Source organism: Pleurodeles waltl, chromosome 5 (assembly GCF_031143425.1).
Source record: "Pleurodeles waltl isolate 20211129_DDA chromosome 5, aPleWal1.hap1.20221129, whole genome shotgun sequence".
Taxonomy (NCBI): domain Eukaryota; kingdom Metazoa; phylum Chordata; class Amphibia; order Caudata; family Salamandridae; genus Pleurodeles; species Pleurodeles waltl.
Genome location: NC_090444.1, coordinates 892,316,069 through 892,341,673, shown reverse-complemented (window position 1 = coordinate 892,341,673; position 25,605 = coordinate 892,316,069). Strand labels below are relative to the sequence as shown.

At 46.3% G+C, this 25,605-nt stretch overlaps 1 protein-coding gene across 1 annotated transcript in view; it reads right to left on the bottom strand.

Annotated features, from left to right (window-relative positions):
• The window catches only part of PGBD5 (piggyBac transposable element derived 5), a 622,550-nt gene extending 597,345 nt beyond the window's left edge, over window positions 1–25,205 (bottom strand). The window contains exon 1 of the mRNA XM_069235011.1: window positions 24,687–25,205. Within this exon, the coding sequence (XP_069091112.1) occupies window positions 24,687–25,083 (397 nt within the window). The 5' untranslated portion in view covers window positions 25,084–25,205. The remainder of the gene's footprint in view (window positions 1–24,686) is intronic.
• Window positions 25,206–25,605: the final 400 nt, after the last annotated feature.

Here is a 25,605-nt window from a genome sequence, read left to right as displayed (position 1 = left end):
TGAACTTTTTTGGTCAGTCAGTGTCAAGAGTATTACAGTAGCCAAGCCTTGACTTTGGTGCTAGCACTCACAAAGTCTTTTGTCTTAGTTCAATTGGAAAGTGGCAAATGACAGTGTGATTTTTTAAAACATTGTTTCCACTTGGGGAATGAATAAAAGGCGTGCTTTAAAATGATTCTGATGATCTTGACTTTGGAATATGGAGGTGCAGCTGGATACTTAGGTGGGCACTCGGGCTTTAGATGTGTGTTAATATGTAAAATATCAGTTATTTTAGGTGAAAGCTATGCTGTTATCTTTCATCTGTGATAGGTCATAATTAAATCAGGAAGAGAGTTTGGAAATTTTAACACCGAAGAAATGGATTTGTTCCCGTTTCTTCTTTAGTTGTTTGAACCTTTACAGTCTTTCTGAATCCACCAAAGTGGATCTGTGTAAAGAATCTTACCCTTGTAACCTCTTCTTTAAGTTTCCAATTTTATTTTATTTGGGTGTTGGCTAGAGTTTTCAACCTTAGTTTTGTCACACTTCGTGACTGAATTGACTCATAAGTTTTTTTTAACCCGAGCTCACCTAACTGAAAATAAGAGTAAAGGAGAGATTCTTATTACGTACGATGTAACGTCGAAGTACAGCGAGAGTGGCACTTCAGAAATCCAGACACAGCAGAAAAGGGAGAGAAGAAAGTCAGGACATGAGGGAATAAGCGATGGCCCCAGTGTAAGCAGTGAACATGTTTTTAGGCATTAAGCTTTGGCAGGCTTCAACAATGGAGGATGCTATATCCCTCTACTTGGACTAATCAAGGTATCTTTTATTGAGCAGAATTTCCACATTCATTTCTGCCTGGGATAGGACCACAAGTTCGTAGAAGCCACTTCAGCACAAGGCAATATGTATTAGCCATGCAGGGGTCTCAATTCAATTTGCCTTTAGGGTAATACACAAAAAAGGAGACTTCCAGAAATACCTTTTGGAAAAATTCATACTAAAGAGTTACTCGTGTATTCACAAATTATAAATGATTTGCAAACATGTTCTTATTATAAGTCAAGCATGCAAGATGTGCCTGGCAAAATGTTCTACCACTGGTTGTAAGTTACTCTGAGTGTGCAACTATTAGAACTCAAAATCTCCTCAATGACATGTGCAAAATGTGAATGTTCAATGAATTTCCAAGCAAGGGTATAGCAAATAAGATTTAGGCCCACAACGATCAAATCATGATGGAAAAATTGCTAATTCACAAAACAAGAGGAGATTCTGTACCGATGCCTACCCAGGTCATAAACTACGCTTGATCCAATCTTATCTCAGTAAGAAATTGAAACTGTGCATATTGTTAAATATCTTTTTTTAAGTTATTCCTGGCAAAGTAACATTGTTCCCTGTTTTGTACACTATTCCGACTGAAGGGAGAAATAAAACTATTATCTTAAGGCACTTTGATAGGAGCAATTTATCTGTTCTGGACGTCTATGAATCTAGGCAAAATGCTACTCACTATTACGTGATTCACAACCCATCCACGCATCTTTTCCCCATGAACATTCTATGCACTGTGCGCATGGAAATGCTCTTGAACAAAGGCTCAATCTGCAAAAAACTGCACGGCTAAATTTCACCCGCCAAAATGTACACCTGGCACATCTTTTCTTTGAGAATCGGGCCTCGCATCTCTAGCACATACTGAAGGGATGCTGTTCAGCATTTTATGGGATGAAAGGAGAGGCAATATAGCAAAACAAAAAAGTACGAGAACATATCGGTTTTACATCAGGAACTCAAAATCTTTGCACCCAAATACAAACATGAGCTCAATCACTTACAAAACGCAGTGTTGTGATATAAAGCCACTTTCTTTGAAGTATCTCACAGTAATAAAAAACGAAGACAGAATTTGTGATTTAGGGCCAGATGTAGGAATTTCCTGAATTGCGACTGGCAAATTGCCCCTGACACAATCTGCGACTCGCAAGGGTGTCGCAAAGGCCCACCTCATTAATATTAATGAGGTGGGTCGCAATTTGCGACCCCCTTGCGACTCGCAGTCCCGTTTTGCGAGTCGGTAACCAGGTTACCGACTCGCAAAACGGGAATTGGGCATCGCGATGTGGGTTTTGCACGTCGCAAATAGCAAAATTCACTGTTTGTGACGTGCAAAACCTTTCCTACATCTGGCCCTAAGTGCGTTCAGGAACACCAGAAGAGGGTACTGAATCAACAATTTAGGTAAGTACGGCGGAAGTCGAACTTTGTGCTGTAAACTGTTATAGCTCTAGTTTAAAATCAGAAAATGTGTTCTCAAGATTCTTTCATCCCTCTTATTTTGAGCAAGATAACATCTGTAATTAATTTAAAAAAACACAGAAAGTAACAAAGTACAGGAAGGAAAGTGTGTGATTTTAATTCATAAACTGCTAATAATGAACCACAATGTTTAATCTAATATTGGCTACAAACACCAATGTTAACTACTTAGAGTCTAATGTGTAAAGAAAGTGCTGCGCAAAAGCCAAACCATTGCATTTCGGCCAAAGTGCAGTCAAATGCCTGTTAGCAGCCACACTCCCCAGAGCATGTTTTCTCAGAATGGCCACATAAGTAGGACTAATGACTCGCTGGCCACTGGAGACGGATTCTCATTGGTGAAGTCTGTCAACAATCGTTGAAGATAAACATGTCATGATTATGATCTGACTCCCTTTGAGCCTTGTATGGACCCATATGTGGAAAATGGTGGCCGTAGATATACACTGTGTGTATGAACTGGTTTACTTTTAATCACCACTGACATGACCGCCACAAAACAATCCTATCAAGGGATCACAAATCATCTGGAGAAACTTCACTGCCCTTATTTCTCCCTAGAGTGGAATTTCTACGCCTCCTGTCTGGAAGCAAATGCACCACTGGAGGTATTTCCAGATCCAACATATGCTTTTTGTTTTCAGAATACAAATGACAGTCGTTGCTACCATAGCCAAATGTGGTTTCTGAACAAGAACGGCTGCAATTTTCCCTCTTGGACATGGGTGGTGCACCACATAGCATTGGGACACCTAAGTACAAGAGCAAGCTTATAACACTATCCATGTAACATAATAAATCACACTGTCAACTCTTTTGTGGTAAATTGTGTGGCACGTATGTTGATTTCACAGGTTGGGTAACTTAGTTGTGAGTTCCCCGAGAAGTTGACCCATCCTGAGAAACCTCTTGGTTTGAAAACCAATGCACTTAAGTTCTTTACAGTATATAAAAACATAACGTGGGGTCCCACGCTTCTTTTTTAGTGTCATTCTCCGGATAGGGAGTGTTTTGGAAGGACATTTCCCACTTGAGTGATGCGCCACACACCGGTTACTCACTCCAAACAAACTTTGCTGCTGAGGGCGGATATTTAAGCTCGCACATGAACACTGTACATCCGTGAGAAAGATTTATCTTTCTGTTGTTTACTTAGCATTAAAGTAAGTGCTTGGGTCTGTTTGTTTACCAAGTGTGTTCTCGTCAAACAGTTCTGTGCGGCTTTGCTCCCTGTGCAAGAGGAAATCACTTTGACACTCCTATAAAGCCTGTCTCTCGTGACTGCGAACGTGTGCAGTCAAGGAAGTTACTTTTCGAGAGCCTTTCAAAAGCTGCCGAACTGCTAATGAAGAAACGCAATCTGCTAGCTATATGTATGTTTTTAAAAAGAAATACACTACCGTCATGCAGTAAGTACAACTAAGATGAAAACAGGGCCATTATGGACTGCTTCCAGTTTGTGGGCATGTAAAAAACATTTTGTCGCTGGTGCAGTCAGGGCACGTGTCACAGGCTTACTTGAAAAGTTTAAGCAGAATGAGTTGATTCTCTTGTGGGACTCCGTTGGTCCTCTTCTGTAACACACAGAAAGACATTTGCTCTGAATATCCACATTATAACAGTACTTTAAATGAGCAAGAACTGTCCCGTACTGAGTACCTGCAGTTCTTTAATTTGTAAGGGAGAGCACCCGCACTTCTGAGCACTGCTGCAATACATTCAATGGGAAGAGTACCAGCACTCCTAAGGAGCAAACAGGTACTGTAAACAGTGAGTACCTGCACTTCCATATTTCCATTTGAAGCCCTGTACTAGAAGACTCATCTCAGTAAACCCAGGGACAGTCTGCGGAGGGGAACACCCCAACTGAAACCTCTGAAGGAGATCCATACCAAAACCTACGCAGTAGATCCCCATAGAAGGAGGAAACTAGGAAGTTCCAGCTAGAAATTGTCAGCACTTACTGTAAACTTCAGCCAGGAATGGCCCGTTATGCATGATTCGCGTTCTGGTGAAGTTGTACTACATGGAAAGGGAGGATTGTGGACTCAGGGTGGGGTCACGTAGCCAGATGCAGAGCAAACAGTTCCAGGCTTGACATAAGTGAGGCGAGACTAGTGATCCTTGACTCGCAATGTCCCAGTGTTGCATGTTTACTACTGGTCAGTCATCTTGCAATCACTACTTGTATTCCTCGCACGTTTTTTGGACATTCCCTGCCGTTCCCCTTGTTAGTGCTTTGCTATTATAGTGCAGGACTCCATTGTGTTTTTTGTCTCTCATTTCTTTATTGGTTTGAATGTTAAAAATATCCAACAAGTTATGTGGATCACAATGATTGAACAGTACATCATATCCACATATAGGATGTTAAGTATTAAAAATCAAGCAGTAAAAGGGAAGAAGGGTAAGGGAACAGGGTCATGGCTACCTCCATAAAGGCAAAGATACAGAATGACTTGCCGATGCTTAACAACAGTCAACAGCTTTGTAGAGTGTCGAGGCTAGGGCGTAAGGGACAGTATGGAGATACATGCATTTATGGCCGCTGCTTCCCATAACGTTCAATTGTGGTGAAGACCGTCAAGAAGGTACAGCATGTGTACAGGAAATACCCACGGAAAAACATAACAAGGACAATCACAAGGTGGATATCATATTATCCGTGGGACCACTGCAAATAATCAACAAATAACTATTTGCTTCTTTCTCTCTCCTTTGCACAGCGACCTGCGTGTGCTTTCTTCTTCTGTGTGCCTCTTCTTGGCTCTTCCCTCTGCTGCTCGTCGCTCCTCTTCTTCTTTACCTTCTTCTGTGTTCTTCTCTCTTCTGCTCTTCCGCTCCTCTTCTTCTTTACCTTCTTCTGTGTTCTTCTGTCTTCTGATCTTCCGCTCCTCTTCTTCTTTACCTTCTTCTGTGATCTTCTGTCTTCTGCTCTTCCCTCTTCTTCTCCTCTTCTTCTTTTACCTTCTGCTTGGTTCTTCCCGCGTCTGCCCTCCTGCTCCTGTCTCGTCTCCCTGACCTCCCTCACTCGCCACCCCCTCTGTAACGCCCCCATCTACCTATCGCTCTATCTACCTATCTCTCTATCTTTCCCCCTCAGTCGCCACCTCCCCTGTAACCCCCCCTATCTTCCTATCCTTTCACTCTATCTCTCACCCTCACCCTAATCTATCTTCTACCTCTCACCCTCACCCACCTCCACCTCTATAACCCCCCCTCCCCTATCTTCCTAACTTTCCTCCTAACTTTCTTCCTAAACTCCCCGCCACCCTTAACCCCCCTCCCCCATCTTTTCTCCCCTCTACCTGTCCCCCCCCCTCCGCTTTTCCGCCGCCACCTCCTGCACGCCCCCGCCCCCACAGCTCCCATTCGTCGCCCCACTCCCGTCCCCCGCCCCCAGCTGACCCCTCCCCCCCTCCTCCCTCTTATTGCGGCCACTGCGCGACAGAGTTAGCGACCCTTGACCCAAGGGTAGGTCGATCCCCCTGCCGCTGCAGCTCCACCAGCCCAGGCTCCTGAGACCTCTTAGCAAGACCAGCGAATTCACAGTAAGTACCCCCCCCACCACCCAGCCCCTCGCCCTGCCCCGCGCTACTCACCTCCTCTCCTGCTTCTTTTCTTCATCTGTGCTCTTCCTCTGTGCTCTTCTTCTGTATTCTTCATCTGTACTCTTCTTGCTTTCCTGCTCCCCATCTTCTGTCTTCATCTGTGTTCTTCTTATGTGTGCTTCTTTCTCTCTCCTTTGCATCACGACCTGCGTGTGCTTTCTTCTTCTGTGTCCCTCTTCTTGGCTCTTCCCTCTGCTGCTCGTCGCTCCTCTTCTTCTTTACCTTCTTCTGTGTTCTTCTCTCTTCTGCTCTTCCGCTCCTCTTCTTCTTTACCTTCTTCTGTGTTCTTCTGTCTTCTGATCTTCCGCTCCTCTTCTTCTTTACCTTCTTCTGTGTTCTTCTGTCTTCTGATCTTCCGCTCCTCTTCTTCTTTACCTTCTTCTGTGATATTCTGTCTTCTGCTCTTCCCTCTTCTGCTACTCTTCTTCTTTTACCTTCTGCTTGGTTCTTCCCGCGTCTGCCCTCCTGCTCCTGTCTCGTCTCCCTGACCTCCCTCACTCGCCACCCCCACTGTAACGCCCCCATCTACCTATCGCTCTATCTACCTATCTCTCTATCTTTCCCCCTCACTCGCCACCTCCTCTGTAACCCCTCCTATCTTCCTATCCTTTCACTCTATCTCTCACCCTCACCCTAATCTATCTTCTACCTCTCACCCTCACCCACCTCCACCTCTATAACCCCCCCTCCCCTATCTTCCTAAACTTTCCTCCTAACTTTCCTCCTAACTTTCTTCCTAAACTCCCCGCCACCCTTAACCCCCCCTCCCCCATCTTTTCTCCCCTCTACCTGTCCCCCTCCCTCCTGCACACCCCCACCCCCCCAGCTCCCTTTCGTCGCCCCACTCCCGTCCCCCGCCCCCAGCTGACCCCTCCTCCCTCTTATGGCGGCGCTGTGCGAATGCGCAGCGGGTGCGCCGCTGGCGCGCCAAATGCAAGCCCGTCTGCGCCTGGCCCGCGCCCAGCGACACGACCCCTGGCCCTCAGCACTCCCAAACCCCGCTGCACCGCTACGACCCCATCATCCTCCACGCCCTCAACCCAGTACCTGCTTCCAAGCCAACCCGAAACGTACCCACGGACCCTTCGCATGTCACACCTACAAACTTACCTTCCACCACGAAGCAACCACGACCACCAGCCCACGCGCCATCAACCACCTCAAATGCATCCTGATCAACGCTCGATCCGTCCACAAGCACGCCGTGGAACTCTGGGACCTCCTGGACTCCACCGCGCCAGACGTCACCTTCATCACTGAGACCTGGATGAACGCCTCTTCGGCCCCCGACATCGCCACAGCCATCCCCGAAGGCTACAAGATTTCCAGGAAAGACCGCACCAACCAAGTAGGAGGAGGAATCGCCATCGTCTTCAAAGACTCCATCAGCGTCACCACCTCCACCGAAGACACCCCCCTCGCCGCCGAACGCCTGCACTTCCAGATCCGCACAGACCCCAGGACTACCCTCAGAGGATCCCTCATCTACCGTCCCCCTGGACCACGCGCCCTCTTCAGCGACTCCATCACCGACTTCATCTCCCCGCACGCCCTTGCCTCGCCAGACTACATCCTCCTCGGCGACCACAACTTCCATCTAGAACAGAACAACGACCCCAACACCACCGCCCTACTCGACAACCTCGCCAACCTCGGCCTCAAGCAACTGGTGAACACCCCCAGCCACATCGCCGGACACACGCTCGACCCCATCTTCTCCGCCAGCAAACACGTTTCCTTCAGCCACGCCTCCGCTCTACACTGGACCGACCACAGTTGTGTCCACTTCACCTTCCGACGCAAGACTCGCCACCTCCGCACTCAACCCATCCCTCGTCGACAGTGGAACAAAATCCCCGAAGAACAGCTTTTCTCCACGCTCATCGACAACCAACCCACCTTCTCCGCCGACCCCAACGACGCAGCCCTCAGCCTCACGAACTGGATCACCAACTGCGCAGACAACCTCGCTCCCCTCAGACGCCTTCCAAGACAGTCCAACACCAAAAAACCTCTCTGGTTCTCTGACACCCTTAAGGAATCAAAGAAAACTTGTCTTACCCTCGAGAAAGCCTGGCGTAAGGACCACACCGCAGACAACATAACTGCCCTCAAGAACGCTACCCGCGAACACCACCACCTGATCCGCGCAGCCAAAAGGAATTTCTTCACAGACAGACTGGACAAAAACAGCCACAACAGCAGAGAACTCTTCAACATCGTAAAAGAGCTCTCCAACCCCAACACCATCACGCCCTCACAAGACCTGTGCAACTCCCTCGCCACCTTCTTCCATCGTAAGATCACCGACCTACACGACAGCTTCGGACACCAGACCCAGCCGACCACCACTGAACCCACACCCCCAGCCATCACCCTCAACGCCTGGACCCACATCAACACAGAAGAGACCAAAACCACCATGAACTCAATCCACTCCGGTGCCCCCTCGGACCCCTGCCCACACTTCATCTTCAATAAAGCCGACGACATCATCGCCCCGCACCTCCAGACCATCATCAACTCCTCGTTTTCTTCTGCCACCTTCCCCGAGAGCTGGAAACACGCTGAAGTCAACGCCCTACTGAAGAAACCTGCGGCTGACCCAAGCGACCTGAAGAACTTCCGCCCCATCTCACTCCTCCCCTTCCCTGCCAAAGTCATAGAGAAGACCGTCAACAAGCAGCTTACCAACTTCCTTGAAGACAACAACCTTCTCAACCCCTCTCAATCCGGATTCCGAGCCAACCACAGCACTGAAACCGCCCTCATCTCAGTCACAGACGACATCAGAACCCTGATGGACAACGGTGAAACAGTCGCCCTCATCCTCCTCGACCTCTCGGCTGCCTTCGACACCGTCTGTCACCGCACCCTAATAACCCGCCTCCGCTCCACCGGAATCCAAGGCCAGGCCCTGGACTGGATCTCCTCCTTCCTCTCCAACCGCTCTCAAAGAGTTTACCTCCCTCCTTTTCGCTCAGACCCCACCGAGATCATTTGCAGCGTCCCACAAGGCTCCTCGCTCAGCCCGACACTCTTCAATGTCTACATGAGCCCCCTCGCCGACATCGTACGCAAACACAGCATCATCATCACCTCCTACGCCGACGACACTCAACTGATACTCTCCCTCACCAAGGACCCCACCAGCGCAAAGACCAACCTGCAAGATGGAATGAAGGACGTCGCAGATTGGATGAAACTCAGCCGTCTGAAACTGAACTCAGACAAAACGGAAGTCCTCATCCTCGGTAACACCCCGACCGCCTGGGACGACTCCTGGTGGCCCACGGCCCTTGGCACCGCACCGACCCCCTCAGACCACGCACGCAACCTCGGCTTCATCTTGGACCCACTTCTCACCATGACCAAACAAGTCAACGCCGTATCCTCCTCCTGCTTCCTCACCCTCCGCATGCTCCGGAAGATCTTCCGCTGGATCCCCGCCGACACCAGAAAGACCGTGACCCACGCTCTCGTCACGAGCCGCCTGGACTACGGCAACACCCTTTACGCTGGGACCACCGCAAAACTCCAGAAACGTCTGCAACGAATTCAAAACGCCTCCGCCCGCCTCATCCTCGACATACGCCACAACAGCCACATCTCCGCCCACCTGAGACACCTGCACTGGCTTCCCGTCAGCAAAAGGATCACCTTCCGTCTCCTCACCCACGCACACAAAGCCCTCCACAACAAGGGACCAGAATACCTCAACCGTCGCCTCAGCTTCTACGCTCCCACCCGTCTTCTCCGCTCCACCAGCCTCGCTCTTGCCGCCGTCCCTCCCATCCGCCGCTCCACGGCGGGTGGGAGGTCCTTCTCCTACCTGGCGGCCAAGACATGGAACACCCTCCCCACAATCCTCAGGACCACCCAGGACCACTCCGCATTCCGAGACTCCTCAAGACCTGGCTCTTTGAGCAGCAGTAACCCCTTCCCCCTAGCGCCTTGAGACCCGCACGGGTGAGTAGCGCGCTTTATAAATGATTTGATTTGATTTGATTTATCAGTATCTTCCCATGTTAGTGGGGGGACACTCTAGGGACGCCCTTTTGAAACTTCTGGAGAAGTGCAAAGCTGTTGCCCTCCCATGCAGTTCAGGGGAAGGGGTAGCAACGGTGAAGGACTTTACAAGTCAGTCTTAGTGAGGGGTTGTGTCGAGGAACCTACCCGAGAGCTCCTCAAATTGTGGAAGTCTATCATTAATTTGATATATAAATTATTCGAAAGATACCATTTTTAACATATCCTCTAACCATGCTCCGTAGGAGGGGGCCACTGTCAGTTTGCCAATGTCTTAAAATCCTCATTTGGAAACCCCTAGAGCCAAAGCTACCCATTGTGTTAAGTGGGAGGGCAGGTCTTGGAGGTCACTCATTTCATGAAGAAGGTCTAGCTTTGCCGTCAAGCCTCCGTGGCCAACCAGTTCTGTTTTCCTACATACCTATGTTTGATTCCAGTATCTGCACACCCGTGGACAAGTCTATAAAATATGCACTATATCACAATTCCGGAGTGTTACATCTTCAGTAGTTGGAGTCATGACTTAACTTGGCTCTATAAAATCTAGCAGGCGACCAATGCCATTTATTTATCAACTTATAATGGCTGCACTTCAGGCCGGATTTGCGTAGCCCTTTGTTTTAATCAGATAGTGTAGCTTCCTGGGCTTTGTCTCTGAAATGCAAATGTAAGCACTTTTCCCCCCATGGACGTAACTCATTAGATTTGGAGGTGGGGAATTGACCATCAATCAGAATGGAGCAGAGGCCAGTTGGTGCCTTTGTAAGCTTTCCACCTCTGTAAGTAATTAGTTATGCATGACTTGGGCAGTACACTATTAGGACACTCCAGGAGACAGTAAAGGGCATGGGACAATTGTATATATCTTCAGTGTTGTGAGTGCGGTAGTACATACTCTTGCTATAGTTCAGGCAATGTTTTCAGTGGGCCATCTGTAAGCAAATTCATAGTGCCCAGCTGATCTCCTCATTGTCTATAACAATCATCACATTAAGCCAGATAGTAGCTTGAGTATAGAGATGTGTGCAATCCGCTGCCAGATCTCTCAAGACACGTAAGGCATGGTTTTCCATTGTTGCCCAATCCAGGGTTTCCTGATGAGTCTTAATTGTGTAAATTGATTGCAATAACCAGTGGTCCAACCATTAACTTTCCATGTGGGGCATGCATAGACCCCCCCTTTAGGAGTGGTAGCATATAGTTTAGAGCTCTGTTAACCATGATTCTGTGGTGCTTCAGATGAATCCAGAAATCAATTTATTGATCTCTTTCTGCAACATGCGAGGGATTAGTAGTGGGAGCATCCCGAAAATGTAATTGACAGGGAGCAGTATTTATTTTAATTGGCTGCACTTTTCCCCATAATGAAAGGTTCAAAGCAGCCCATTTTTGGAAATCCGCCTTTATTTTGTCCATCAAAGGAAGGATGTTGTCATGGACCATTCCCTGTAGGCCCATAGAATGCCAAGGTATTTCAGGTTTTCAGGTTTTCTACTAAAGGGTAGAAAGTCTATAGAAGGTCGCAGGATGGAAGTGGCGAGCAGCATGGCTTCACATTCTAACCAGTTTATTTTATAGCCTGAAAAACTCAAGAAGAGATCGATCATCGCCATCAGAGCAGCTGCCGATTCGAGAGGGCGAACCAAAGTGAGCAAGATGTCATCTGCCTTTTAAAACACCTTAAGTTCCCCAGCTAATGTCCAGACCCCGTTGATACTGCCGGCTTGGCGAACAGCAATTGCCAGAGGTTCCAAAGCTAATATGAAGAGCAGTGAGGAGAGGGGGCAGCCTTGCCTCATACCGCGGAGAACTGAAAAGTAATGGGAGGTAGGTCCCTTGCTAGTAACCGACGCAGTGGGAGTGCGGCATATGTCTTTGACCAACGATTGGAAATTGGGACCTATGCCCATCTTTTCCAGAGTTCTAAACATATATCCCAATTCCACTTTGTCAAAGGTGTTTTCAGCATTTAGTGAGACAAAGACATGTTCATCAAGGTCATCTTGTACTTGCCAGAGAGCAGGCGTAAAAGTATGGAGATGATTAGTGGATGAACGGCCTGTGTAAACCCTAGTTGAGAAGAGTGGACTAATAAAGGGACAACCGTTTTAAGGCAATTAGCCAGGACCTTTGCGCCATGATCTTAATATCAGTGTTAATGAGCAAAATGGGCCTATAATTAGAACAATCTGGGGCGTCCATTCCTGGTTTGGAAATCAGCGATATATTGGCTCTGGTAAGCTCATCTCTGAGTTAACCTTCCTCCAGTGCCTGACAAAACATGGAACACAGAAGCAGAATTGTCTGCTGTATCGTGAATTTATAAAATTCGACAGGGAATCTATCCTCTCCTGGGGATTGATTAGCAGGACTATATTGGGTTGTTTTAAGTTTTGTCTTTTGGCCTACCCTCGATTTCTGATAATCCCCATGGACGTCCAGGAGCTCTTTGGAATTTCATGGCTGCTGCACAGAGGCTTCCAAGTAAATGAAACTTTGATTTCTTCCATAATTTGATATAACAATAAAGTTCAATATTCAGTTTCTGATAAGTTATTTACTTTATTAAAGGACATCAAACAATTCTAAGAATGTATAGCAGTGTCCCTAGCAGATGAGAGCAGTGTTCTGTATCTTCCCTACCCCTCTTTTCCCTTGAGCGTTTATAGCTCTCTGTTTTTCTGTTCGGAAGCAGATTGCTAGAGTTTGATAGTGGACATTAGGATGGGGGTCATCTGATTCATCCTTTTCAAATTAGTGATATTCAAACTGAGAGACAGGAGGTTAACCAAAGATGACCCAGAATGGAAAGCAACCATATCAGCATAGCATGCTCATAAATGGAGATCCAATGGAAATGATCCACTAATGGATAGCAAACTATGGAGAACCAGTCACGCTAGGCTCTTTCACACGTAGAACAGTGATATAACAATGTTATATTAAAGAGATAAAAGAAAGGACGCCTCCAGGATTACTGTTTCAACAGGCATTTACAAAAAAACTTGATAATTACAATTCTGGGGGCCTCTGGAATGGTGTTACTATAATGTACCAATCAGGGTGGAATAGAGAGAAAATATATAATTAAATTTGTCTGTCAGCCACGCTGAAATGTGGCACCATTTTCAAAATACTAAAAGCCTCATCTAGTACATGTGGTGCAATTTAACTTTAGTTACTCATTAAAAAAAAATCCCGTCCGCCATATTACAGGTTCCATTATATCCTATGGAGCTTGTAAAACGGCGGGCGGGATATCCGTATCGTTTGTGATGGAGTACCCCATCTGCCAAGGTTGTAATCAGGCCCTCTGCCTTTCTTTCACAAAACTAATATGACGTGCTCGTTCTTTAAAGGCTGCAGAAAAAGCCTCTGGCAATCTTTTTAAATGACTAGAAACTGCGTCTACAGCTCGGCTAATTAGCTCCCACCTCCGATTTCTAAACTATTCTCAAACATGTGTTCGACCTTTTAATATTTACAGACGTGCACTTTTAGAAACATTAACACTGTCCTAATTGGAAAAGACAGAGAGAAGAAGGAAGTAACAGATAAAACAAGCAGGGGACTAGTGGGAAATGGAGACAGCAAGGAAGGAAGTGAGGAGGAAGACTTCAAAAGCAAAGAAATTAGGGAGCAAGTGAGGAAAGAAGGAAAGTCAAGTGATGGAAAGAAAGAAGGCAAGAAAGAAAGAAGGCAAGAAAGAAAGAGGGCAAGAAAGAGAAAGAAAGAAAGAAAGAAAGAAAGAAAGAAAGAAAGAAAGAAAGAAAGAAAGAAAGAAAGAAAGAAAGAAAGAAAGAAAGAAAGAAAGAAGGGTGAATGGGAGGTAAGAAGAGAGGATGGATGGGAGGGTACAAGGGAGATTGGATTGGTGGGGAGGAGGACAGGAAGGGATGGGAAGAAGAGATGGAGTAGGAAGGGGTGAATGGGGAGAGTAAATGAGGAACAACAGTAAACGAGAACGTAGGGTTCATGAGAAAGGGAGTTTGGACAAAAGGATAGGAAGACGACAAATGGTCCTGACTTATTAATGTATTTCCATAGCTCTGTAAAGCACAGGCCTCGAGGGCATCATAGCCCTGTACAACAGCAGATGAAGACAGATTCAATACATACCAGCATCTAAATACAAGGTTCTATGGTGAGCATGGATTTGATATAGACAAGTGAAATTTTACACACCGAGAGTGGAAAAAGCCATACATGTACAATATATTTTGAGAACTTTTCCAACAAAAACCCTTTGATCACAGCATAGCAAGCACCAATAGCACATACATATGCAGAGTGTGGACCAGACCACACGTTTTGTTTGTTGTCTAAGGCAGTGGTTCCCAACCTGTGGTCCTGGGACCCCTGGGGGTCCGCGAAACCTTCTCAGGGGGTCCGCGACTGCTTAGAAAATTTAAAAATATTAACAAATATTGACAAATTAGGTCCCCAGCTTCCAGTAATGACTCAGGCGGGGGTCCCCGGATTCCAATGATGATTCAGTGGGGGTCCCTGGGTTCCATTAATGTTCAAATGGGGGTCCACATAAGTCAAAAGGTTGGGAACCACTGGTCTAAGGCAATAGATGAAATTGGTAGCACTGATTTTTACGGTTATTACTAAATCGTCCCTATGATGATGCTACCCACTCAGAATGCAAATGTCAATGTTCTACAGCTAGCAGCAATCGGCATCAGGTGGCTGCGAGGGAACCTTTCATGTGTCTAGAGACCAAATGTAGTTTAGCAAGGCAGAAAAACCTAAATGAGAGTAATCCATAAAATCTAGGCTTTCCTGTGTGAGCCTTCCTCTAATCGGAATGTCTGGAGTTCAACCCTGAAATGATGATTAGGTGAAGGGTGAGAAGAATGCTGGAAAAGAAAGACAGGAAGACAATGGATCAATTATTGCCTGTAGTGCTTGGATAAATGGGTGTGTATTATTTTAATATAACGACGACCATGTTGTAGATTGTCATACTTGGATGTATTTTAGTGTAATATGTAAATAAGTACTTCATTGTCAGTATGTTATAGATTTGTGAATGGATGCGCATAGTATGGAATAATGAATGCAAAGATGTGGAATCCCTATCACCTAAAGTCTAGACATATTCTTTGAGGTTAAGGACAACATGCATATTTTTCCCACTAGAGAAATAGGCCCAACCCCTCGAAGCACAAGCCCTAAAGGTGCCAGTTTGTAGTACCATAGTATAAATCCGCGAAAGAAGCATGCCTTTCACTAAAGCAAGGTTTGATTCCATATTAGTAAGTTGTTCAAACGTGCATGTTCAATTCATTCATGCAAAGCCTTTACTATTAAGGTGTGAGGTCTCAGGAAGTACAGTGAGCTATGAGGCAGGTTCCATAACTAACAGTACTTACTCTATAAAAAAAATGTACATGTGTTTTCAAAATGTAAACATCTGAGTCTACTTATAACACTTCTACAAAATAAAATGTACAAATAAAATTGTAACATGAATAAGTTTAAACTGGTGGGCAACTTTAAACACAATTTCTTATGCATCATTTACCAAAATGATTGATGCATGTGAATATTAACACAAAATAATCCTAGAGATTCTGTGTAAAATCAGTATAGGCGACATGAAACTTAATTAGGGACTCGATTCTTAAAGTCACAAATGTGCATCCACAGGCATATATCCGTGCACCGATTAAGACTTCCACATTTGCAGAGGTAGGCCTGGAAACCATACATTTAGCAAACTTTTGTGAATTTCATTTTCGCAAGAGCAACTATACCTGGTCATGTGAAAATCTGCTGAGCATCTGCAGTCACTTTCCCTACACCTTGTTTCTTTCCTGAAAAATGGTCTATTTCTGCCCTTGCAGGGAGTACATTTTCAACCTTTTTTTAGTGTGGGAAGTGGATTGAGAGAAGTTGCTGAATATCCTTAAACACGCAATTTTGTGGGTGTGTACATACTCACTATGCACCCAATTCTGAAAAGATGTCTTCCTGACTACTTCTAGGCCCTTTTGGTATATTTGAGGAAGGGTTCCCATTAATAACCCTGCTAGAATTCCAACCTCGGCATGATCAAAGAGGTTATTAACAAAGTTCTGGACAAACTGGCTATATTTATAAATATGCCCAAATGTAGAAACATGTAGGAAGAGGTGGTGACGCCTGAGTCTAGTCTTCAGCAGATTGCTGTAGTATTAAGATGATTAGTTAAGAGTATAGCAGCAAAACTGGCAAACAAGGGGTCGTAAGGAACGAAATCATGGTTTGATCAAGCATCTAATGAAAAGCATTTAGGCTTCATAGTAGGAAAATTAGAAGAATAGTGGAATGTAGAAAGAGGATGTAAGCATAAACGTGATTACCAATTATGAGCATCAGACTGGCTTTTAAGAATTTAGACGAACTGTGTTTTGAATCTTCCACATTGTACACGCACTAAGAGGAAATACACCATGTTATTCAACATAGGGGTAATGCGGCTTTTTGATGTTTGGTATTTTAAGGTACAAAGAGCTATAATGAAGGCAAGGGTATTGATATAACCGAGGAAGAGTGTTTGGGGAGAATGAGAAAGCTGTACGAACACACTGATACAAGGAACCCAGAGATTCAGGCAGCTCAATATTATTCCTTTCACTGGTCATATTGCAACATAACATGTCAACAGCCAGCTGCAGAGTTGGCCTGATAGGAAGTAGTCATTGATGAGCTGGGCGTATGTTTTTTACACTGATAATACTGCCATCATAAAAGATGCTTAAAAAGGTGCAACTCTGATCACCATTATGCATAAATGTCTAACAAATTCATCCTGTCAGTTACAAGCCTTTGGCAAAGCTGAGCTCCACTGGAAAAGTATTGCAGAAATACAAAGGATTGGTGGGGGGCAAAATGATGGGAGTAGCTGGATGCTCTCTGTCTTGGCTCCTGACCCGGCCAGGAAATCCTAGCATCTGCTTCATGATTTACCTGGCGCTGGGATGCCCTGAACGAGCTTGGAGTTCCCTACCACTGTGAGGAGCAATTGGCTGGGGGTCTCCCTACTCCACTACAGTTGCAACAAGAGTGCACCCAAGGTCAGGACGCAGCAGATAAGGAACCAGCCATGCCATGAGTAGGCCTCCACCCATGCAGTGCTCAGTGGAGGTCCTGGAGGGAACCTCGCCCGGACAGTCCATGCAGAACAGACAGTGGGCCGAGGAGGCCTCGAAGGAGACTGTAGTGAACATCAAGGTGCTACAGCTGCTCTGCCGGCCCCTGGCATGTTGATGGACACTGCAGCAAAACTCAACCCATTAACCCCAGGGGTCTGGCAGTGTCTCCCAGGCAAACAGACTCGGAATTATGGCCCTGCAAAAGATTACTTTTAAGGTGACTGATAGGCAGTGGTCATCATGATGCCTTTGTGATACTAAGTCAAAGAATCGTGCCACACAAGTAAGGGATACTTATGTTCATAGAGTTGTGCCGCACAAGAGGCACTACAGCACCAGATTATGAATGAATGATAGATTATAAAAAGCGTACAGCTACTACAAGAGTGTCCCAGCGCTAAGCACAGAAACTGACACAAGACGGAGGACATCCTAATCCTTGAACAGATAAATTTTCAGTTGTTTTTGGAACTTATATTTCTCTGGAATATTTCCGAGAGATAGAGGGAGATTGTTTCAGTATTTGGCAGCTAAAACAGAACGTCGTCCCACTTCTTCCTTATGGTGAAGGGGATATTCAGAAGACAAGCGGATTTGGAGCGTAAGGCTTTCAGTGGAAAATAAGCAGTTAGCCTTTTTTGCAGATATAAAGGACCATTTTTATAAAATGATGCATGTGCAAGGGTTAACGTCTTAAAGACGATCCTTTTCTTTACTGGCAACCAGTGTAACTGAGTCCAGAAACAAGAAATCAAAGCCTGTAAAGGCAGGTTTACTAGACAAGTATTGCCAAATTCTGAAATTTCTGCAATCTTTGAATAAGATAGTCCAGGAGGCCTATGTAAAGAACATTAGCATAGTCTAATCTTGATAAAACTAAAGCTTGGACCACCGTTTTCTGAGCCTCCCATGGTAGCAGTTTAAGACATTTCCTAAACATCTTCAGAATCCAAAATGTGGATTTAACCGCAGCAGAGATCGCAGGATCAAATGACAAGTGAGCGTCAATTAGAACCCCTAAGTTCCTAGCCAGCTCTGTGGGAGGGGGAAGTTTCAAACAACAATGTGGCCATGCTCCAGACCATCCAAGGAGGGGGTCAGCTCCAAAAAGCAAGATCTCAGTTTTACCTGGATTACAATGTAAAGAGTTGTTTCTGAGCCAAACCATAACTGCTGACAAACAGACTACATTTATATTTAGTTTCTGGCTCGTTGTTATAATAAGTCAGCAGTAATTGGGTATCGTCCGCATAGGAAACAACCTGGATATTATAGGATTCAATGAGATAAGCCAATGGAGTCACATATATATTTAAGAGAGTAGTACTCAAGGCAGATAGATCCCTGAGGCACACCATACTTAAAAGGTTTAGCTTCAGACATAAACAGCTTAAGCCAAACCACTTACTCACTCTGCTTCAAGAAAGACCATAGACAGGCCAAGGCCTTACCCTTGACTCCGATATGGGCTAAGCGATGTAGCAGAATTTCATGCAAGATCCTGTCAAAAGCCACTGAAAGATCAAGTAGAATTAAAGCTGCATTCTCAGCAGCATCCAAAGCAAACTGGATGGAGCCTGTAATTTCCATAAGTGCCGGTTCTGTACTATATCGTCCCCTGAAGCCAGACTGGGAGGAATGAAGGAGTTTTGAGGTTGAAGAAAGGACATCAGCTGGGTATTAACAGTTTTTCAATGATCTTAGAAACCCCAGGAAGCAGTCTGAAGCTGGACAATACTTTGGGTCTGCGTTAGGTTTCTTTAGCAAAGAAATAATACTAGCCCTTTCCCAGGCAGGGGGGACTATCCCAGAATATAAAGAGGTTGCAAAGAGCTCTTGATATATACGAGCCAAGTTGTCACCTACCCATCGCCTCATGAGGGGAGGAAGAGGATCCAACGGAGAGCCGTGTTTGCTTGCGCGAAAGAGGCCCCCTAACTCGTTTGTAGTAATAGGAAAAAATTGTAACAATTTATTCTGGGTTCTGGGGACTGAATATCTCTCCACAATCGGAGGGGCCAAATTAAAAGTCTCTGACAGATTGTCATGTATTTTTTTAATTATGTCTTCAAAATGACCCAAGCTCCTGGAGTGGCAGCTCTTTCTTGGCACCGGCTCCCACAGAGGTAGACTAGCGCCTTGCGCCTCAGAGAACATAAGATGTGAGTAGAGATCCAGGAGACAAATATAGATTTTATTGTGAGAGACACTGAGCAGCCTAGCTGATTGAGCTGTTATGCAGGAACTGCACCTCATTGGCTGGAACTGAAGCCCGACGGGAACCACGTAATTGTAGCCAAACTGCTTAAAGAGACGGTTTGTACCAGGGTCCCTAAGTGAAAGAGGAGTTCAGCCAGAGGGAGGACTGCTGAAGGGCCTCCATATGCCCCAAAGAAGAAAGTAGCAAGAGGCAGCCTCCTCGCACACCTGGACAAATCCAGGCTGCCTGCTGGAGACAGGGTTGTTCCCAGGGTAAAGGCGGCGCAAGCGAATTCTATCACCATGGCCTTAACTAAAAAAAGACTAGATGGAGAGCCTCTGCACATTTAGGGTGGAGCCGCAGATTAACTGTGTCAGGAGTTTGAGAAAAACCTCACTGAAATAAGATCAGATATCAGATCCAAAATGCGGGACTTGCACACTGAAACAGGCTCAGCAGGGCACAGAATTCTGAACGTCGAATCTAAACTAGAAACCTTGATTAAGAAACAAGCAAATATGTTCTCCCTCAACTCCACTTTGGATCACCAGCTTTAGGTGGCTTTAGACAAGCTAGAAGACCTCGAGAATCGCTCCTGAAGGGAACATTTTAGAATCTGCAGCCTGAAGGAAGAGGTCTTGGGTGCCAATTTGGACTCGTTTGTGACAGCCATACTCTCTGCAGTGCTGGAACAGGACAATTGTGAGGTAAAAGGAAAGGAACCAGCAGTTCTGAAAAAGGCCCGAGAGCTTGGAAATGTTTATTTCCAAGAACAAACATGCTCCAGATACCAGGACGTCAAACAGGGAACCTTTCAGCATAGTGCAGAATTCAACCAGAAATCATGGAACAATGGAGTCAAGTACCCATGGACATAATCCTATGGCCTCATTTTTTAACTGGAAGGCAAACGCCATCACTTGTCAAAGAAGCTTCAGGGTATCCGGCCTGTAGTCCTCCCTACAGCTGATGATGCCCGGAACACACAGCAGAGAGGCAATGCAGGCTCATCATCAAAGAAACCAGACCTGACTAGTTGGAGTCACCCAGTGGCCGCACAGCCACCTGACAATGCTCTGGGGATCAAGAATAGCTGTAACCCGAAGCCCTTCCCAGCCCATGCTTCTTATTGGCAGTATTACATTTCTTTTGTTGCGCTTACCATCTCTTTGTGCTCCCTCATCTCTCTTATACATCTCTCTTTACACTTTCTGCAACAATTTAATGACACACAACAATTTCTCAAGATGCCACAGGGAAAGCCAGTGCTGACAAACACTGATATGCAAGATGTAGAACACACATATTTAGGGCCCCTGGTCGGGCTGGGGGCAGGGGGATCCAAGGAATTATCTATCCCATGCAAGAGCTTAGTCAGATGGAGTGGAGGGTGTACATTGCCTCTAGCTCACAGCAGTAGGGATACTATTTAGCCGAATTCTGTAACTACACAGGAGGACTGGGCGTGCCTTCTTAGTTGTTTCTGTTTAGTTACGTATTAGTTTGTTTTGTTTGACCTGGGAACTGGGGACCTAACTTTGTTGCCTGCTCTGCCTATATACAACCTGCATGTAAACCAACCTTTTCTTTAGTTCGGTTTAAATGACGATTATCACTACCTTAAATGTTGAGAGCCCAAATGCCCATAGCGAGTGAGGAGTGATTTGAAAAAGTCTTAGAGAACGGAAGCCAGATATTATATGGCTACAGGAGACTCATCTATTGAAAAGTGAGCAGGGCATATATAAACACAGGCTGTATACCTCACGGCCTTTTAAGCAACCACACTCACTAAACCATACATGCCAAAAGACCCGATTCAGGCGAAAGACTCCCTATTTTTTAAACTAAAAAATCTCTCACCTGAAATTGCCTCTCTTTTAATAAAAGTCAATGGGAGAAATACATTCTCCCGATTATGTTTTTTTTAAATCTCCCACTTTCCTCGTTTGAAATGTTGGCATGTTTGCTAAACAGCGAGGAATAACCAAATTTATCAAACAACAATTTCACTTCGTAGTCTTGGAAACTAAATTCGACAAACAGGGCAGATACTTAATCCTGATTGTGACTTTTCAAACCAACCGGATCACACTTTGATTAAAGTCTACGCTTCTAACACCTTCCAGGACACCTATCTTTTACAATTCCTCTTGTTATTGGCGGGGTGGCCATTCTAACTAAGGACTTCGACGAGGTATGGGACTACCAGAAGACTAGGGAGGTGGGACAATTGGGACATACCTGAGCTTTCTCCAAAAGATTAAAAAATACTCTGAGATGGGCCTCTGTGATGAGTTATGAGAATTACACCATGCAGATGCAAATTACACATACTGCTCGCATATTCATTACAGGCACTCCTGAGTCGACTACGTAGAGGTTAGCACGGTGCCCCCAGATATTGGGACTACTGCAGTTTCATACCATGCCCCCAGTGACTATACAGATGGAACTGGGGGCCAGAAATCTTACTGGGGCTGACGCCTTTACCATTCTCTGATTGGACACCCAGTAAAATGGGATGAAATTGACCTGCATATTGACGAATGTTTTAGTTTGAATGAAGATGGGGAAGTCCCAATACGGGCAGTATGAGACACCTTTAAGGCAATAATTAGAGGTCGCCTTATATCGACAGCAGCTAATCCACAGCACCTAGTAGAGGTTCTGGAACTCAAACAGGAGGTCCGGGAATTGTAACAAGAGAGGGCCAAGGACACTGAAAAATCCATGTAAAATGACTGCAGCCAGAAGGCAGTTAGGTATTTTCTACACTAATAAAGCAGAACTCGCTCTGTTACACCTTTAAGAGAGCTTACGCGAGAAACGTGGGTATACAACTTGCCAGGAAGCTGCAAGGAAAACAAGAAAGGGAGTAAATAGAGGGGATGCACACTGTTTCGGGCAGAAAACTGGCCGAAGATCTTAAAATACGCCTGAAAATCGAAAAAGGGATGTAATTTGTATTCACAAGGGCACATCACTACAAGAAATAGTTAAAGGGTTGGGAGACAGGGTTTACAGAGATAATCCAAAAGGGCCACTATACAAACAGAGAAACAGCTCTATTTACTGACTCACCTAACGTACAAATGATATAGCCATTCGATTGTTGCATTTGAGACAGGTGAAGTTAAACATTAAATTATATAGCTTATCAAACAATGCCAACAAAATCACAACTACAGCCCTCACTCCATACCCAAATCACCACCCCAAATTTCCAGAGCATGCATGGCTCACCTGATGTGTGGAGGGTCCATAAGAAATGGCATGCAACACTTGTTGGGTTGACGGATTGCATGACTACCACCGTTACTATGATTTTCCAAATGATGACTGTTTTTAGTTGAGATTATAGGATTAATAATGGGACAGAAAAGGCGTGATGGACGCTATGAAAGCAGAGGAATTATACTGTCGGTGAGGGATGCACTTTTTCTCTAGGGAGCCATTGACTAAAAAGCATACAGCTTACAGAAGTAAGTCCAACACATATTTCAGTCACATAGAATTGAACATAAAACTGATCCTCAAAGGAAGTTTAAATATTGAAAGCAACAAAAAAAAAAGAGAACATGTAGCGTTGTACAGTAGACAAAGCCGAGTGATACGCTGTTTCTTGGTTGGGTGGACAGAATAAGTGAACTGTGAGTGAAAGTGTTGGGTTTGTGGATTGTGAGTGGGCTAACAGCATATGTGGCTGTGGGCGGGCTAACGAGCTGACTGGTTAACAGATGTACGGCTGGGAAGAACAGATTTAGGTGGGAGTGAATGCAAACTGAGATACTGATGGAAGAATGAGATGAATGAGACATGGGAGCTGTAGGTGGGCGAATAAGAAAGACAGTTACGGTGGGGTAGGCCAATGGGAACATGTGAGTTAGTGCTGTGTGCATGGGAAAGGTGGGTGAGTAGCAATGAGGTGATATAAGTACATTTTTCATGTGTGCAGTGTGTGGATGATGATAAACTCAATGGTATTCAAAAGGGAATAAGTGACTAACAAGGTGGAATAGTGGCCTAGGTTTTCTGTGGGTTTAGGAATAAATGTATATGTTGTGGTGGTCAGAATAGTTAGGTTGTGAGTAAAAATATTAGGTGAGATGTAGATGGATATGAAAAGGAGGTGGCATAATTTGGTGGGTTTTAAGTGGTGGTACGTTTTAGGTTGTCGATGGGATAAAATGGTTATAGGTGGATAAGTGTGATACAGAGTTTTAGGTGAGTACATTCAATAAGTTGGTTTAATGTGAATGGATGGAATAGACAGGTCGCAGGTGGGTATGACAGGCACGCTATAAGGTAGGCGAGTGGTGGGTGTGGTAAGTAGGTTGAAAGTGTGTGAGAAAAGAGGGTTGCAAGAAGATGGAATGATAGACTGTAAAAGAACAGGAGGCAAGTGTGGCTTTCAGATAAGTATAATGATTAGGTCGGCTCCTAATTGAAATATGCCACTTGTGGATTGAAGGTAGGTTTAATAAATTGAGGTGGATTGAGGTATATTGCAAAGGTGGATTCCAAGTAGACTAAACAAGTAGGCATGTGGTTTGTACATAAGGCTGAATAGGTAGTCAGCAATCGGATAGATAGCGTGGGTAGGCAGAAGGCCGACTGAATAGGTGGACTGTGGGTGAATAGGCTGGTTGTAGGTAGACTGAATAGGTGGGCTGGGGGTGAGTAGGTGGGTTTGGGGTAGACTAGATAGAAGGACTGCAAGTGGAAGGTGGGTCGGATCGTAGGTAGACTGAATGAGTGGGGTGCAGGGGCATAGATGCCATAAGTGGGCTGCAGGTAAATAGATGGAATTGGTAGGTTGTGGGTAGATCTTAATGGGTGGACTGCAAGTGGATAGATAGCATAGGTTATTTTCAGCTAGTTGTAGTCGGCGATAGGTATAAGGGAAGTCAATGGTGGGTTTAATATACATGTAACGGGTGGGCCAGAGGTTTCCAGGCTGCATACATTGGCTTCAGGTAAACAGGTGGAATAGATGTCGATAAGGCACGTGGGCTGAAAAGCAATACACAGGATGGGTGATACCCGCCTTGAGGTAGGTGGGCTGCACGTGGAAGAGTGTCATAGGTGGGTTACATGTTGACTGGGAGGGAAGACTACAGGTGGATAGATGGTAGAGAGAGGTCTGTCGTAAGACGTCTGAACAGACTGCAGGCTTTCGGTTGAGTGTGCTGTGGAAGAATGGGTAGGGTAGCAGGACTGCAGGTTGGTGGCCAGAAGGAACATTGGGTTGCAGGTGGGTGAGCTGCATCCCGTGCCTCAGTACTGGCTGCACGCAATTCCAATTGCTTGGCAGAGGTTCCACACCGCGGGTGCCAGCCTGCTGCGGGCACAGCCCTGTAGTGGAGCTGAGCCCCCGGGGTCACTCACCGCTGGTCTCCTTGAAGCAGGGGGGGAGGATATCCCTCAGCGCGTCGCTCCAGCCCGCCTCCAGCTCCTCGTCCTCCAGCTCCGCGCTGCGGGCATCCATGCCGGGGCCCCGCTTCTCCTGCTGCCGGCTCCCCTGCTCGGGTGCCGGCGATCCGGCCCCGACACCCTCCTGATCACCGGCCGTGACCGCCCCCGGCTCCTGCTCGCCAGAGGAGCCGGCGGCCGATGAGTCCTGCGAGGTGCTGTAGAAGGGGTTGGCGCCGCCGCTGCTGTCCTCCTCGCCTGACTCCCCGAACAGGTCGTCGGAGATCTGCAGGCTCTCGTAGCGGGAGCGGGCGGCCTCAAGCAGCGATAGCGCCTTCCGGCGCCGCGCCCCGCCGCCGGGGGAGTCCGCCATGCCCGGTCCCGGGGCTGTGTGCCTGCGTGTGCCGGCGCCGCGCGCAGGGTGTGAGAGGCGGAGGCAGCGAGCGAGCGAGGGAGGAGGGGAGGCAGCGCCAGACACCAGCGGCGGGAGAGGGAGGGACCGCGCCCCTGCGGCCTCCAGGGGCTGCACCCGCCCGCGCCGAGGGGACAGCACCGCCCTCGGGGGCGTCCCGGTGTGCCGCCCGCCGCCCTTCCCCTGGAGGGACCTCGACGCGGCGGAGAACATGTAACACGTGTGCTTTAGAAAGGAGTCCTTTTAATGTTTAGGTGAAGTGTTGGACATGTCTGCGCGATTCTATCTTTCCCTGTTTAATGATGACAGGAAAGCCTAATACCGTAGGACGCGTTATTCCTCTCCCGTCCGCTCGCCTCAGTGTGAGTACCCGCCCTCAGCTGTCACAATTCCTCCTCAGCATCCAACTGTGGCGCGTGGATGTCCACGAGCCTTACGTGCCTTTAACAGTGACAGAATACAACCACACAAAATAGGCTAACA